Source organism: Rattus rattus, chromosome 1, assembly GCF_011064425.1.
Source record: "Rattus rattus isolate New Zealand chromosome 1, Rrattus_CSIRO_v1, whole genome shotgun sequence".
NCBI classification, from domain to species: domain Eukaryota; kingdom Metazoa; phylum Chordata; class Mammalia; order Rodentia; family Muridae; genus Rattus; species Rattus rattus.
The window spans coordinates 170,111,472-170,129,388 of record NC_046154.1 but is presented as its reverse complement, the minus strand read 5'-3'; the positions used below and the strand labels follow the sequence as shown (position 1 = coordinate 170,129,388).

Below are 17,917 nucleotides of genomic sequence, written 5' to 3'. Positions count from 1 at the left end.
TTTACTTCCTTATGTGTGAAATGGAAATAATAAACTTTTTTGAGGTAAATACTATTTTTGTGAAAATTTACATGAGATACTGTCTATAAAGTCACTTTTACTTTGCTTTGCCATAGAGATTTTATTTAATGCCACTGAATTTTAATTCTTCTGTGTCTTTTTAAAAAAAGCGTTTTACAGTCTTTTTCTTCTCCTCCTATTTATATGTGGGCACCTCTGTATGTATGCATGTGTGTAAGTATGTGTGCAGTGCACATGTATGTGTGGGTATGTGGATGTGGGAGCCCTAGGTTAAAATCAGGAATCTTCCATGACAGCTCTTCTTGCTTGTTCTTTGAGGCAGGATCCCTTGGTCAAAGCAAGGGCTCCCCAGTATGACTGACTTTGTTAACCAGCTTGCTTTGGAGACTCTCCTGTGTGTCTCTGCATTCTCAGACTGGAATTGTAGGTGTGCAGTGTGCACGCATGTGTGGTTATGATGATGTGGAAGCCCTAAGAAGCCATGCCCATCTAATGTTTAGATGGGCTCTGGGGATCCAAGCTCCTGCCATCTTGCTGCTGAGGCATTTTCCCAGGCTGATCCTATAATTTTTTTAAAGACGTGTTACATATTTATGTGTGGCGTATGTCTGATTAAGTTTATGTGTATCCATGCATGTAGGTGCCTGGACAGGTCAGAGAGCATTGGACCTTAAGAACTGGACTAACGGGTGATTGTAAGCCATTTTGATCTGGGTGCTGAGAACCGAACGCGAGTCCTCTGTGAGAGCAGTGAGTGCTCTGACTGCTGGCGCAGCTCTTCAGCCCCATTCTTCCATGTCCTAAAGAAAGGCTGTTCACAGGGCAGGAGAGATTGCTCATGTTTGAAAATCACCTTTGTCCGTTTACTTGGTGTATATGTGTTTGTGTCTGTATGTTTTTAGGTGTAGGTGGATATGCGACAATATACCTGTGGTGTCAGAACAACTTGCAGAAATCGGTTCCCTTTCTGCTGTGAGGGTCCCCGGGATTGAATTCAGGTTGTCCTCAGACGTGGCTGTTGAGCCATCGTGCCAGCTCATCACATGCTTGCGATGACTCTTACTGGTTTTGCTGAGGACCAGGTTCAGTTTCTAGTGGGTGGCTTCCAACCCCCCAGTGACTCTAGCGTCAGGGGCATTTGGTGTCTTTGGCCTTTCTGGGCAGTGCACTATCATGCACATACCCACTGTAAGACTCGCATTAATTACATTTTTTTTTTTTTTTAGTTAAAAGATTAGAGATGTAAAATGAAAGTTCATACTCCCTCTTCCCCCTTTCCCAGACTCAACTATCTTTTAACATTTTCTTCAGAAGTGAGGTTTTACTTCCATTAAGGCAGCATGGAAGTTTGCTTCCACCGAGGGTAGCAGCCTTTCTCACTTGTGGAGGCTCCGTTAGATCTGTTGATGGTCTAGAATACTCCTTGTTTTTTCTCTTAACCACCTTTTGGCCCCTCTCTCGTCCATCTCTTTACTCAGTTCTCTTCTGTATTACTGCATCTATTCTGTAGTGCACAGTAATTTGGGGATTAGAATAAGATTCTCGCCCTTGATCGTCTGGGTTTGAATTCCAGCTCTCAGGTACAGTTGTGTATCATTAGGGAAAACTTATTCAACTTCTCTTGCCTAATTATCCTAGTTCATAGCATGCTCATAGCATAGCAGGAACGTTGAATAAATTCCCACTTAGTGACTGAATGAAACCCTTTTTAAACATGTGTTGGTATTGTTTGTGGAATCACGTTTGGATGTGTGTATGCTGTTTGCATTGTGTGTGTGTGTGTGTGTATGTGTGTTTTTGTGTGTGTGTGTGTTTGTTTGTGTGTGTATGTGTTTGTGTGTGTATGTGTGTGTTTTGTGTGTGTGTATGTGTGTGTGTGTGTGTGTGTGTGTGTGTGTGTGTGTGTGTGTGTGTAGACCTGAGGTTGACATTTGAAGTCTTCCTTATCTCTCCACCTTACCCATTACTCTTAGTTGAAGTCAGAGCTGGTCAGTAGTATTAGTCTGGCTAGCTAGCTCTAAGGAAAATCCTACCTCCACTTGAGTGGAGGGATTACAGGTAAGCTGCCACTCAGACTTACGTGTGTTCTGGGAACCTGAACCATGGTCCTCATGTTTGTGTCAGAAGCACTTCAACAACAGGGCCCTGTCTCAGGCTCTTAAATGGACTCTTAACACTTGGTCTGATCAAGCAGACAGATTCAGGAGTTATTGAGATGTTACATTTTTACTATGTTTTGCTGTCTTTTCTCCCATTGCACCAGCAACATTCCAGCCTGTGACACTCTGTCACAGAGCGGTTAGTCAGCTGTTGCTCTGTTTTTCCTTACCTTGCTTGGACCAGACCATTAAAGAATGATTTATTTCAGTGCTAGACACTGTCCCCGTTAGATGGAAAAGGTTCTCATTGGCATCAACCTAAATTTGAGTGTAAATTTTCAAAGCAGTGGCTTTTTCACACATCCATCTGTTACCTCTGTACTCTGAGGAATTGGAGTCGATGATCAAAGGAAAGACAGGCTTTATTTGCCTTGTTTTAAAAACAGAGCACCTCTAGGTGTACAGTCTGGGCTTGACAGTGCTCTTTCTACCCTTAGGCTCCCAGCTATCTGGGATCACGGGACGTGTGTGCCACTGTATCTAGATGGAAAGATTGTAGTCTTAACGTAGGTAGCCCTTTTAACTTTGCAAGTAACACACGTGTCCTTCACATATGTCCTTACGGGTTGTCATAATTTTTTTCCTTGGGTGATGCCTACTTATCACTAATGGTGAAGTGTAGTTGTTTCTACACAGGCTCCTAGTCTGGCTTTTTTCCAGTACTTGGTCCTGTTTTTAGTGCATGTATAGTCTTTTACCCTTGGGTCTGTGGGCAGTTATTGTAGGAGTTCATAATCCTAGTAAGCCCATGTAAAACATACGCCATCCAGGTATTTTTCGTACAAGCCTAGATTGGGCAGGGCTAGGGCTGTGCTAGCATTCCCCAGCTATTAAGTCCTGTGTTACCTGCCGTTTCTCCTGGCCGTTCGGTTCTGCTCCCTGGCAGCTTCTCCATCTTCTTCTCTTCCCTCTCTCTCCATCTGCAACCCCACCGTCTCCCTCCCCTGCCCAGTCACAGTCTCTAGCCTCCTACTGACCAGTGCACGAGGATCTGATGTCAGGTACAGCCACATCTTGAGGAGCCAGAATTTAGCATTAGGATATAAGTAGCATCAGACCAACACGCTATGGGTAATAATACAATGTCCCTACTCGTGGCACAGTTGTCATTCTATAGAATTCATATAGGAGGAGAATAATATTGCTTTATCTGTCCCTGTCTCCCATCCCCCATTCCCATTTTGAGTAGCGTTAGAGGAGAACATTTTAAAAGTATGTCATCTAGTAGTAGGTGCAATATCATGTGTAGTGTAAGCTCTCTTTTGCAGTGGTTTCTTTAATCTTAAAATTGTATTTTTTTTTAAAAAAAAGATAGGCTTAAATATATTATATTAATGTTTATAAAAAATAGAGGGGCTATTGCTCAGTGGCTAAGAGCACTGGCCGTGAGGACCTGGCTTAGTTCCCAGCGCCCACACGGTGGCTCTCAACCATCTGTAACTTCAGTTCCAGGGGATATCACGCCATTTTCTGACCTTTGTGGCCACCACATAACATGGTGCTCCTAATGCATGTGAGACAAAACATATAAAAATACAATTTTTTTTTTTTTAAAAAGGGAAAATAGAAAGTGGCATATGTTTGATTAAGTAGATTTCTCTTAACTCAGTGACATATGTAACACATGCTAGGTGGCTTGATATAAGATACCATGTCTCTTAAATGTCACTTTTGTTAGGCTATTTTTTTTTAGGCAGTCTCTACTGTCATTTGCATGTTAGTAGTTCGATAGTTTTTTATTTGGGAGAGATACAGCCATATTAAAAGACTTATTATTTGAAGGGAAATGTTGCTTTTATCCTCCATCATTGAATTTCTCTTCATCTTTCACTTGTATTTAGCAACAAAAAAACCATCAAGAATCTGTCCCGCTTAGTCGTTCGCCCCCATACAGACGCCGTGTACCACGCGTGTTTTTCTCAGGATGGTCAGAGAATAGCTTCTTGTGGAGCTGATAAAACCTTGCAGGTAAGGTATGTCTCTTGGAAAACACTGGAAGAGGCATGTGACCTATTTTTGCAAATTAGAATATGTTTAAATACTAAAATTTAGGAAAACGATGGTTTAGAAGTAAAGAAATGTAAACCCCTGAACATTCATAGCTGCTTCTGTAGCATATTAAAGATGTAGCTGTTTTCAGTAGTCCAAACTTGCCAGGGACATCGAGGAGCTCTTTACCTTGGCAGTTACTGTCTATCATCTAACATTGATGGGTGACGAGAAAATGGCAGTCGTTAACAGACATGCAGACTCCAGCATGCAGGAAAAGCATGCTGCTGCTGAAGAAACAATGGTTGAACAAGTTGTGAGAGGCCGAGAGATTTCTGACTGTCTGTGGGGATCGGATAGATTGGTTCCAAAGGTACTTCTGTTCTCACTGTGGTTTTGGGAAGTTCGGGGAGTACTTTTTCACCATACTTTTATATTTAGGATATTTGAATCTTTCCGAGATCATAATTGTATACTCATTTCTCTAGTACCGATTACTAATTACGTGAATCTTGGCCTTAATTCCCCCAGTAGTGCTGGGATTGAACTCAGGGTCTTGTGAATGTTGGGCAAGCACTCAACCCCTGAACTATATCTGCAGCCTTAATTTGGGGTTTTGGAGCCCCCAAAAAATGTATATTTGTTATTTAGAATTTGTCAATATAATCCCAAGAAATGAAGCTGCATTTCACCTCTTCTTTTTAGTGAGACTTAGCAAACCTTAACAGTGGGTACTTCTCGGTTTATGCTTACAGAAACACTTAGGAATTCTGACAAGCTCTGATTTGCAAGTCATTTTGTTAAATTTCATTTTTGTTTTGAAAATAACAGTGGTTGAGAACTTTCAGAGAGGGACTCGGGAGATGGCTCAGTGATTAGATCACTGACTGCTCTTCCAGAGGTCCTGAGTTCAAATCCCAGCAACCACATGGTGCCTCATAACCATCTGTAATGAGATCTGATGCTCTCTTCTGGTGTGTCTGAAGACAGTGACAGTGTATTTATATAATAAATAAATCTTAAAAAAAAAAAGAACTTTCAGAGATGTATTTTGATTAGATGGTGTCCTATGGGTAGGTGGCGTACAGTAAGAAAGACTTTGCTGTTGTCATGCAGGTGTTTAAAGCCGAGACAGGAGAGAAACTTCTGGACATCAAAGCTCATGAAGATGAGGTGCTTTGCTGTGCGTTCTCCTCAGATGACAGTTACATAGCGACCTGCTCAGCGGATAAGAAAGTTAAGGTATAGTGTTGGAGCAGTGGCTCGGTGCTTGAGAGAGAGCGCTTATCTCTCCTCAGAACACCCGTGTGGCTGCACACAACCCCTACGTCCCCAGTTCCAGGGCGTCCAACACGCATCTCTGACCTCTGTCAACACCCAGTGTTCCTGGAGCACACAGGTAGATTCAGGCACAATACTCACAGGCCCATGTGTGTTGAGAGCTTCTCTGACTGTCCTCCACTTGGTCGTTTTGATGTTCGTGACATGAGGCAGACAGTTGTGGGTGTCATCAAAGCCGTGGACAAGAAGGCTGCAGGAGCTGGCAGTCACCAGGGCTGCCCAGAAAGCTCGGAAGGCTAAATGAATATTATCCCTAACGCCTGCCACCGCAGTCTTAATCAGCGGTGGAGGAGCGGGCTCAGAACTGCTTGTCTCAGTTGGCCATTTAAGTTTAATAGTAAAAGACTGGTTAAAGATAACAATGCACTGTAAAACCTTCAGCAGGAAAGAAGGTTTTGTGGACCATTTTTTGTGTGTGTGGCAGTTTTAAGTTATTAGTTTTCAAAATCAGAACTTTTTAATGGAAACAACTTGACCAAAAAAACTGTCGCAGAATTTTGAGACCCATTAAAACAAATTTAATGAGAAAAAAGAAAAGAAAAGAAAATACATTGAGAAAAAAATTAAGGTAGGGAAACATTTTCTTCTTGAGTTGAAATCACAACAGTTCTTTTCTGTAACAGGCAGGAGTGAGTGGGGTTAAAGGACCCTTGCCTGATGATCTACTAACTTGGTCTATTATTGCTGGGGACAGCAACTGTGACAGAGACTGCCCGCAGTAGGCCAGGGTGGACACATCTCAGTAGCCTGTGGCAGCTCTTTGTAAAAAAAAAAAAGCTGTTCCCATTTCTCCTAACCTTAGCCTTGGACAACAGCTGTATAGATTTTATTTGTGTGTGACTGCCTTTCAGTTGGCCTTGGTGTGCATAATCATTCTATTATATCTGACTTTCCTATTCCCTTCTCCTGCTCTGGGGAATTCTGTGAAACTAGGTGTTCCTTGATGTAATGATTCTTAAACAATTAAATAATGAGGCATAGGGCACAGCACAGCACAGTCCTAATGGCCCAAGTGCATGCTGTGTGATTTCATCTTGGAAACAATCCAATGGTTGTTTTGGATTATTGCTTGACTTGGAAAGAAAGTTTGAAGAAATTATTAGAAAATGAATTAAAGCCAACATTGGGACCCCAAGAAAGGAAAAAAACTATTGAAGTTATGAAATGAGTTTTGACAACATTTGAGAGTAATTCCTGGATAAGAAAGTATAGACTACATAAAATTATATACTAGTAAAACTAAGTCAAAACACTGGGACTCCTAGGAGAGCCACTGTGTACAATGTGCAGAAGCAGAAAGCTGGCAGAACCACTGAGTTAAGGGTTAACTTGATTCTTTCTGGCCACTGCCTGGCAGCTTTGCCCATGTCCTTTATCATTAGAGCTTCCCAGGAAAATGCAAGTAGCTGACCTCGGAGCTCGGAGCTCTGAAGTATAAGTCAAAGGTTAAAGTTAAATAATGATAAGTTTGCAATTATTATTGTTTTGGCCACAGGCCTGGGAATAGGGGAAGCTTGAAACTTTGGGGAACAATTGTAGTTCTTAATTCTTGATGGGATGTGGTTATTCTTTTGAATTTGACTTGTCCATGATTACATAATGCACAATGTCTTTTTTTTTCTACCTGCTTTTGGAGAATCAATAAAAGACTGGGGCAAGTTAAAGACTGGGGGAGCATGGAGGGAGAGTGTGTGTGTGGGTGAGTGAAAGAAGAGAGAATGTGAGGAGGGAGTGTGTGTGCATGTGGTGTGTGTGAGGTGTGTGTGAAGAGTGTGTGTGTGTGAGTGAAAGGGGAACACACAGAGGTGTGTGGGAGTTCAAGAAAGAAAAGCACGCAGGGGAAAAGCAGAGTGTGTGCAGCCTCAAGCTGCGAGTGAACAGAGAGAGACAGACAGACAGACAGACACACAGAGACAGAGACAGAGATACGGAGAGACAGAGAGACAGATACACAGACAGACACACACAAACAGAGAGAGAGAGAGAGAGAGAGAGAGAGAGAGAGAGAGCTCAAGTCTTGAAGAATTCCCCCCGTCAGCTTGTCCCCGTAAAGTCATCTGTGTGTGTTTCTTATGCACCTTCCAGATAGCCCTGCTTCCAGTTGAGAACGCCCATCCTGTGTCGAGGTTGGACACATATAAATAGCATTATAAGTGAACACTATCTGGAAATTTTATTTATTTCCATTATTATTTTATAAAGGATTTCTTTTTATTTAGTCATATGTGCACGTGTGCTTGTGTGTATGTGCAAGTGTAAATGCAGTGCCTGTGGAATCCAGAAAGGTGCTGGGTCCCGAGGAGCCGGAGTCACTAGGTATTTCCAGCCTCCTAAATTAGGTTCCGGGAACTGACCTGTCTTCTGGAGGAGCACTATATTCTCTTAACCATTCTGATACCGTGTGCCCTGATCACAGTTGCCCTTCCTCTAACCCACTCAGTTCCTTCTCTTCCATCCGGATCCACTGCTCTTCTGTCTCTCTTTATACAAGAACAGGCTTCTAAGAGATAACAGCAAAACCTAACAAATGAAATATGATAAGATAAAGCAAAACCCTTTGAAGTTGGACAAAGCAAACCAACAGAAGGAAAAGGGTCCAAGAGCAGGCACCAAAATCAGACCTGCACACACGCGGGAGTCCATAGAAACACTAAACTGAAAGCTGTGATGCTTATGTGCAGAGGACCTGGTGCAGACCCTTGTCAGCTCAGTCTCCATGAGTTCATCCCTCTGCGCTCTGTTCAGTTGATTTGGAGGGTCCTTTTCTCCTGGTGTCCTCCATTCCCTCTGGTTCCCACCCTCCTTCCGTGAGCTCTGAGGGGTGGGATTCGATGGAGACACCCTGTTTAGAGATGTGCATTCCAAGGTCTCTCTCTCTGTGTAATGTCTGGCCTCTGTATTTGTTCCCATCTTTTCTAGGGGGAAGCCTCTCTGATGATCTACGAGTAGAGCAGAACATCGTTATGAGTCGTTTCACTGTTACTTTTTTTAGATCAGTAGTAGTTGGTTTTGCTCTAGGTCTCTGAGGTATCTCGTCTCTGGTTCTTGTCATCCAAGCAGTGTCAGGTGTGGGTTCTATCTCGTGGCATGGGATTTAAGACAAAACAGACATTGGGTAGTTACTCCTACGAGCTTGGTGCCACTGTAGTTTGTGCCCTAGCGTATTTTGCAGGCAGAACAGATTGTAGATCAAAGGTTGTGTGCCTGGGTTGGTGTTCATGTGTTTTTTTGGTAGCCTGAAGAGTACCTTCCTGTCCAAAGACACTAAAACATGGGGATGAAGGTTCTATATAGGCAGCAGCTTGGCCTCTCCGTGTTCAATGAGTTGTATGGGTGCCGTCTTTGGCAATGGGGCCTTGAGGTCAGTTTGTGGAGAACAACCTGTTGTCTTGACCGGCCTGTTTGGGGATATCCATGGGACTCCTTTGGCCAACTTGAGTGGATATAACCCAGTCCTAGTCCTAGAAGAAAGTTTGATACAAGACATGGCCATGTGGGACTCCAACCTTCTCATTATTGGAGACTTCATTAGGATCACCTTCATATGTTTTAGAAAGTTTCCACTGAACTAAGTTTCCATACCATCCCTCAGACGCCTCTCAATTCTAGCTGTCTTTCCTTGAATTCTGTCCTTTAACCCCATATCCCTTCCACCTCCCTACCTGATCCTCAGTTCCAACCTTCCAGGTCACCCATAAAATCTGTTCTATTCTCTTCTCCCAGGGAGCTCCATGAGCCTCCTTCCTAACTCCTTTGGGTCTATGTATTGTGGCTTGGTTATTATTTATCTGTTTGTTGGTTGGTTGTTTTTCGAGACAGAGTTTCTCTGTGTAGCAAAGCCCTAGCTGTCCTGGACTCACTTTGTAAACAGGGATTGTCTTGAACTCACAGAGATCCACCTGCTCAGAGTGCTGGGATTAAAGGTGCACACCACCACGCCTGGCTGGTTATCATTTATTTAATGACTACTATAATATATAAGCAAATACATACTATATTTGTCTTCCTGGGTCCGGGTTACCTCACGTAGAATGAGGTTCCATCTATTTGGATGAAAATTTCATGATGTCATTTTTTTAAAATGGCTGAGTAATACTCTATTGTAATAAATGTACCACATTTTCTTTATTATATTCTTTCATTATTCTGTTGAGGGACATCTATGGCATTTCCAATCTCTGGCTACTATGAATAGAGCAAGTGTTCTTGTGGTAGGATAGGGCATCTTTTGGGTATATGCCCAAGAATGGGATAGCTGGGTCTTGAGGTGGATAATTAATTCCCAGTGTTCTGAGAAAATGCCACGCCGATTTTCACAATGGTTGTCCTAGTTTGTCCTCCCGCCAGCTGTGGATTAGCGTTCATTTCTCTTTCTCCACATCCTCGGCAGCCTGAGCTGTCACCTGTGTTCTTGACCTTGGTCATTCTGACAGGTCTACGATGGAATCTAAAAGTAGTTTTGATTTGCACTTCCCCGATGGCTAAGGATGAAAGTGTTTCTCAGCCATTGAGTTTTTTCTCTTTCTTTTTCTTTTTCTTTTTCTTTTTCATCTTTATTAACTTGGGTATTTCTTATTTACATTTCGATTGTTATTCCCCTTCCTGGTTTCCGGGCCAACATCCCCCTAGCCCCTCCCACTCCCCTTCTATATGGGTGTTCCCCTCCCCATCCTCCCCCAATAACCGCCCTTCCCCCAACAATCACGTTCACTGGGGGTTCAGTCTTGGCAGGACCAAGGGCTTCCCCTTCCACTGGTGCTCTTACTAGGCTATTCATTGCTACCTATGAGGTTGGAGCCCAGGGTCAGTCCATGTATAGTCTTTGGGTAGTGGCTTAGTCCCTGGAAGCTCTGGTTGGTTGGCATTGTTGTTCATATGGGGTCTATAGCCCCTTCAAGCTCTTCCAGTCCTTTCTCTGATTCCTTCAACGGTGGTCCTGTTCTCAGTTCAGTGGTTTGCTGCTGGCATTTGCCTATGTATTTGCTGTATTCTAGGTGTGTCTCTCAGGAGAGATCTACATCCGGTTTCTGTTGGCCTGTACTTCTTTGCTTCATCCATCTTGTCTAATTGGGTGGCTGTATATGTATGGGCCACATGTGGGGCAGGCTCTGAATGGGTGTTCCTTCTGCCTTTGTTCTAAACTTTGCCTCCCTATTCCCTGCCAAGGGTATTCTTGTTCCCCTTTTAAAGAAGGAGTGAAGCATTTGCATTTTGGTCATCCGTCTGTGTGTTTCATGTGTTCTGTGCTTCTAGGGTAATTCAAGCATTTGGGCTAATAGCCACTTATCAATGAATGCATACCATGTGTGTTTTTCTGTGATTGGGTTACCTCACTCAGGATGATGAGTTTTTTCTTTTGAGAATTCTCTATTTAGACCTGTATGTACTTCACGTTTTAAATTGGATTATTTGTTTTTTTGATATCTAGGTTCCTGAGTTCTTTATGTATTTTGAATATTAGTCCTCTGTGGGATGTGGAGTTGGTAAAAATCTTTTCCCATCCTGTAGGCCGCTGCTTTGTCTGAATGACCGTGTCCTTTGCTTTACAGAAGCTTTTCGGTTTCATAAGGTTCTACTGTTGGCTGTTGCTCTTAGTGCCTGAGCCATTGGTGTTCTGTTAGTCTTCTCCTGTGTCAGTGCATTCAACGCTGGTCCCTACTTTCTCCTGTGTCAGGTCCAGTGCATCTGGTTTTATGCTGAGATCTTTGATTCATTTGGAGCTGTGCAGGGCACTATATAAGGATCTAGTTGTATTTCTTTTACATGTAGGCATCCAGTTTAATCAGCACTATTTGTTGTAGATGCTCTTTTTCCCTGGTAGTGTGTCATTTTGGCTTCTTTATCTAAGACCAGAGGTCCGTATGTAGGTGGATTTATGTTTGGGTCTTTAATTCAATTCTGTTGATCAACATGTGCGTTTGTATGCCAGTAGCATGCCGTTTTTATTACTGTACCACTGGTACCATTTCTAGTTCCACTGGAAATCAGACAGGGTGGTAACTCCAGCAGTTCTTTTATTATTCAGGATTTTTTAGCTATCCTGGGTTTTTTGTTTTTCCAGATGAGGTTGAGAATTTTCCTTTCAAGGTCTATGAAGAATTATGTTGAAATTTTGATGGGAATTTGCATTGAATCTGTACATTGCTTTTGGCAGGATGGCCATTCTTTTTTACTGTTAATCCTACAGATCCATGAGCATGGGAGATCTCATCTTCTGATATCTTCTTTTATTTCTTTCTTCGAGGACTTTGTAAATTTTTATCATGTATGTTTTCACTTGGTTGATTAGTGTCATTCCAAGATATTTTATATTAGTTGAGGCTATTGTGAAGGGTGTTGTTCCTCTGATTTCTTTCTCAATTGGTTTGTCACTTGTATATAGGAGGACTATTGGTTTTTGTGAGTTAATCTTGTATCCTACTTTATTGAAAGTGTTTAGCAGCTGTAGGGGTTCCCTGGTAGAATCTTTAGGGTCATTTATATATACTCTCATATCACCTGCAAACAATAATACTTTGACTTCTTTTCCAACTTGAATACCTTTAATCTCCTTCAGTTGTCTTACTTGCTATAGCTAAGACTTTACAATTTTGGGTACATTTGGAGAGTTCTGTTCCTGTGGTATTGCTTTGAGTTTTTCTTCATTCTCCATTTAAGTTGATATTGGCTGTGGTCTTGCTGTAATTTGTCCTTATCAAGTTTAGGCATGTCCCTTGTACCCCCGATCTCTCCAGGACTTTTGCCATGAAGAGGTGTTAGATTCTGTGAAAAGCCTTTTCTGCATCTAATGAGATAATCATGTGTGTCTTATTGTTCTTTCAGTTTGTTTATTTGTGGCTAACACTTACTGATTTTGGATATTGAATCATCCCTACATCTCTGAGGTGATGCCTTTTTGGTCATGGTAGACACTCTTTTTGATGTATTCTTGGATTTTGTTTGCAAATATTTTATTATTTTATTGAATATTTTTGCATCTATGTCCAAAAGGGAAATTGGTCTATAATTTTCTTTGTGGGGTCTTTATGTCATTTGGGTGTCTGAGTAACTGTGGCCTCATGAAATGAATTGGGAAGTGTTCCTTCTCTATCTATTTTGTGAAATAGTTTGAGGAACATCCACACTAATTTTTCTTTGAAATTCTGGTAGGTAGAGTTCTGTGCTGAAACCATCTGGCCCTGGGCTCTTTTTAGTTGGCAGTCTTTAATGACTGCTGCTATTTAACTTGGGGTTATAGGTCTGTTTAAACTCCTTATGTGTACTTGATTTAACTTTGGTAAGTTGTACCTATCAAAGTTATACATTTCTTATGACTTTCATCATGTCCCATAAGCTTGGGTATGCTGTGTATCCATTTTCATATACATCTAGGAAGTCTTTAGTTTTTTCTTAATTTCTGTCTTGACCCATTTTTTCATCCAGTAGAGTTTTGTCCAGTTTCCATGAGTTTGTGAGCTTTCTGTTGTTACTGATATCCAGCTTTAATTCATAGTTGTCTAATAGAGTGTGAGGAGTCATTTCAGCTTTCTTGAACTTTGTGACCAGCATATGGTCAGCTTTGGAGAACGTACCATGAGGTGCAGAGAAGAAGGTATATTCTTTTGTGTTTGGTTGAAATGTTCTATAAATATCTTTTATATCCATTTGGTTTATAATGTCTGATAGCTCTTGCATTTCTCTGCGTAGTTTTCATCTGGATGGCCTGTCTGTTGGTGAGAATGGGGTATTGACGTCACATGTTGAAGGGTCAATATGTGATTTAAGCCATAGTGGTGTTTCTTTTACAAACTTGGATGCCCTTGTGTTTGGGGCATAGATGTTAAGAATTGAAATTTTTTTTCTTTTTTTCTTTTTTTCGGAGCTGGGGAAAAATTGAAATTTTTTTGTGTGCAGTTTTCCTTTGATGAGTATATAGTGCCCTTTCCTGAGTCTTCTGATTAATCTTGGTTTGAAGTCTATTCTGTTAGATAGTAAAAGGTCTACCCCAGCTTGCCTCATAGGTCCATTTACTTGGAATATCTTCTTCCCTTTTACTTTTTATCCTGAGGTAGTTTATCCTTGATGTTGAGGTGTGTTTCTTGGATACAGCAGAAGGATGAATCCTGTTTTTACACGTACTCTTTTAGTCTGTGTCTTTTTTACTGGGGGAATTGAGACCACTGATACTGAGATCAATGAAGGAAGGTTGGAGGAGAAGATCTTTTTTATCTGTTGTGCTTAATGTCAGAGATGAAAGAGAGACACAGGTGTTCTGTTACAGAGCTGGCTATGAAACTTGGGGGATTGGATCTGGTGGAATAGACAGAGAAGTGTAGATTTGCAGTCAGCCTACCTCTTATAATTCTCATGTACCAAAAAAGAAAAAAAAAATGTTAGGCTGATCAGCCTGAAGTATTTAGCCAACAATAAAGGAAAATTAGATAAATTAATGAATTTGCCTGTCATCAATAGATAGACCTATGGATATATTTATAGGTCCATAATATTTATATTAGTTGACATCTTTGATTAGAAGTAATACTTTAAAATGATATAATTCTTATCGTAAAGTATATAATTTGTCAATTGTAGCCTGATTCTGTTTTAACCTTACAGGCTGATTTATATAATCAGTGCAAACTAGACATGAACACTCTAACAGGTCACTGGTATAAAAAAAATAAGCAAAGACAAGAAAAGAGGATAATTTTACCTTGTTATTTATTTATTTATTTATTTATTTATTTATTTATTTATTTATTTATTTTATATATAAGTATACTGTAGCTGTCTTCAGACACACCAGAAGAGGGCATCGGATCTCATCACAGATGGTTGTGAGCCACCATGTGGTTGCTGGGATTTGAACTCAGGACCTCTGGAAGAGCAGTCGGTGCTCTTAACCACTGAGCCATCTCTCCAGCCCTGTTTGTTATTTTCTTGAGACTTCCCTCTAAACTTTAATTTTTATTTGGAACATTTCTACTAATGAGGAATTTAAGAGAAACTGAAAGATAAAAAGATGTTTTATTACTAATATGTAGAGGGGATGCCTCACTTCAGGCTATGTGTGTGAGATAGGTAGGTAGGTAGATAGATTGTGTGTGTTTGTGTGTGTGTGTGTGTGTGTGTGTGTGTGTGTGCGCGCGCGCACGTGTGTGTGTGTGTGTGTGTTCTATTTTCAGGGGGCGAGACAGGGTCTGACTAACCCAGACATGTTGAGTACTAGGATTAGTCATGTGCTGCCATACCCCATTTCACCGTAAGCTTTTCATCAGAGGTGTAGAGTAGTGCATCTGGGTAAAGGGAGTGTGCAAGAAGGGTTGGCTTGGTTTTCTTCAGGAAATTTTAGCCCCTAAAGAGGTCTGTGGGATGACTAGACTAAGACTAAAATGTTGGTAAAACCATTGGCGTAGGGTTTCATTTATGAAGAGACACCATGACCAATGCAAGTCTTATTCAAAAGTTCAGTCAATTATCATCAAGGTAGGAGCATGGCAGTGTGCAGGCAGGCATGGTACAGGCATAGCTGAGAGTTCTACATCTTCATCTGAAGGCTGCTAGTGAAAGACTGGCTTCCAGGCAGCTAGGATGAGGGTCTTAAAGCCCACACCCACAGTGACACACCTACTCCAACATGTGCCACACCTTCTAATAGTGCCACTCCCTGGGCTGAGCATATACAAACCATAACAACCTTCTCTTTTTTAAATTATTGGTGTATATTAACTATATAATACTGTTTCCATCATGAAAATTTCATAATGTACATAATTTATTTCAACATCTGTCTCCCAGATGTTTTTATTATAATCCCATTCCTCTCCCTTGCCCACTGTCCACTCCCCCTGACTCCCTGTCTTCCCTCCTTTTGCTGGTAGGCTCAGTGGTGTTCCAGGCGGCAGTTACTCTGTATCTTCCACTTGGAGTCAGCGTTGAGACTGGCCTTGCCTGGCAGTCCCAAGTTCTAAAGTCAGAATGACCAGAGTGAACGAGGGTTACCCTGAGAAACAAGTCTCTTTCTCAGGACTGAAAACGTAAAGCAGGAGGCGAAAATACTCACTAAAGAGCTCACAGCGGCAACCTCTTTGAATCTCGTGGAGATTCTCTTAATTTTCATAAGTGCTCTGACAAAGGCAGAAGTGGCTTAAGAGAAAAACAGGGAAGTAGACCTTGGGAGCTTCAAGCGTGGGTTACTGACAGTATACAGAGTTCCGATCTAGCCTCTGAGCACCACTTCTCTGTGCTGTCATTTATATAAACATGGGAAATCTTGTGGTTAACTTTTGTTGTTTGTCTTTTTTGAGACAGGGTCCTACTGTGTGGCCCTGGCTGCTCTGGAACTCACTGTGTAGACCAGGTTGGCCTGGAACTCACAGAGATCTGTCCGCCTCTGCTTTCTGAGTGCTGGGACTAGAGGTGTGTGTGTACTACAGTGCTGGACTCTTTGGGCTTAACTTTCTAAAGTGAGGCAGAATTTCTGTATTTAGAGACTAGGGAGTGGACTGGCATTAGAGTCGTGCTCAGTGGGAAAGTCTGTCCTCACAGGAGGCAGATAGCATCCGCACAGTGATGAACAGTTGCTTTCTGTTTTCCCCGTGGAAATAGCGGCTGCTTACGCGTTTTATTTTCTTGCTCTCTTCAGATTTGGGATTCTGGGACTGGGAAGCTAGTGCACACCTACGAAGAACACTCAGAGCAGGTCAATTGCTGCCATTTCACCAACAAGAGCAACCACCTTCTTTTGGCCACCGGGTCAAATGACTCCTTCCTTAAGGTAAGTGTGGGTGTCGAACATTTCACAGATGAACTCATGAGACAACAGAATATCTCCTTTGATTTTCTCATGCGTATTGTATTATCAGGGTTTTTTAGGGGTGTGGGGGCAGAAGGGTCTCATTATGTAGTTCTGTCTGTCCCTCGACTCACTCTGTAGACCTGTAGGCCTGTGTCAAACACAGAGAGCCACCTACATCTGCCTCGCAAGTGCTGGGATTAAAGTCATGTGCACCTGGCTGTTTATTTTCTTCACCTATTTTAACCCCTGTGGTAGGGACTAACCCAGGGCCTCACATGCGCTAAGCAAATGCTCTATCCCTGGGCTGCATCTCCAGCTCCTTTCTGGTTTATCGTCGCAGCGTTTGAGATGCCCACATTCTGAATTCCATATCCATAAGCAGAAAATGGAGGGAAAAAGAGACATCAGTAGTTTATATAACTGCAAAGTTCACAGTGAGCCTGGACCCTGCTGCTGGCATTCCAGATACGTCAGCTGTGTTCTCAGGGCCTCCCCCCTCCCTCCCTCCCTCTCCATCATTGGTCTCTGCTGTCTTTGATGATCCGGTCACCTGTCTTTATGTGACAGGAGATACCGCAGCTCCAGGTTTGTCCCAAAGCTCGTACTCTCAGAGGAAGAGCAACTGGACCTTTCCCAGAACTCATAGATGAGATTTTCAGAGAAGTCCCTACCTCTCCCCATTCAGTTCCGACTCACTGTTTCATAAATGCAGTGCCAGCATGCTTGGGCACAGGTCACAAGTGTGACCGTGTAAAGGGGAGAAAGGGAGGCGGGCCTGGGTGTTTGAATTATAACAGTTCAGAAGAAGGTGCTGCTGTCAGATGCAGATGAAGGAGGAAAAGGTATTTGTAGGAATGTAAGCAAAACCTAAGTGTTCACCTCATGTATATTTGATAATACTTGTAATTAGGAATTATAAAAGATTGCATCTACTCCTTAAGTCTCTTTAAGTAGATAAGTACAGGTAGATTAAATTCTCTGGTGTTCTAGAAAGATGTTCTCTTCTTTTGGATTTTTTTTAAAAAAGTTAATTGTTTCAAATCGTTGGTCCAGTGTCGCACCACTTTTACAGTGGGATACCAGAGTTTTAGGAGGTGTATGTGAAACATTTTAGAGAACTCCAGGCTGTTGAATAGAGTGATGCATACTTGGAATCCTAGCTCTCCAGAGACTGAGGCAGGAGGAGCCCGAGTTGTATAGCCTGGGCCACAGAGTAAAAGTGTGGCTCAAACAAATGCTGTTTTATGACGTCTCAGAAGGGCACGCAGACCCTCCCTTAGAGAGAGCTACGCTGGTGTGTAAATGGCTCCAGGGTTAATCCTCAGCACTGCAAAAATCAATATATGTCATTTCACCCGAAATACTTTAGCCTCACCCAAAGTACCTGGCTTGTGTTAATTTTCCCATATGTGGTCTCAAACCTATAGGTTTATTAGATTCAGAATCGAAACAAACTTGGCTCTTGGTGGTTGTCTCTTTTACTCTGTTAAAAACTCTCTTTTTCTCCCTTTTCCTTCTCATGGTGCTGGTTTACTAGAAAGTAGAGTTGCTTGTCCCGACGACTATGCCACTCTGATTTGATGGTGGCTGGACTGCTCTTTGACCTGAGCTGTGGTTCCTGTAATCTGGT

General features: G+C 42.0%; 1 protein-coding gene across 1 annotated transcript in view; it reads left to right on the top strand.

Moving 5' to 3' along the window:
* Apaf1 (apoptotic peptidase activating factor 1) overlaps positions 1-17,917 on the top strand; it is an 86,950-nt gene that overhangs the window by 29,250 nt on the left and 39,783 nt on the right. The window contains exons 13-15 of the mRNA XM_032911402.1: positions 4,022-4,148; positions 5,286-5,411; positions 16,135-16,266. Coding sequence (XP_032767293.1) covers positions 4,022-4,148; positions 5,286-5,411; positions 16,135-16,266 — 385 coding nt within the window. The remainder of the gene's footprint in view (positions 1-4,021; positions 4,149-5,285; positions 5,412-16,134; positions 16,267-17,917) is intronic.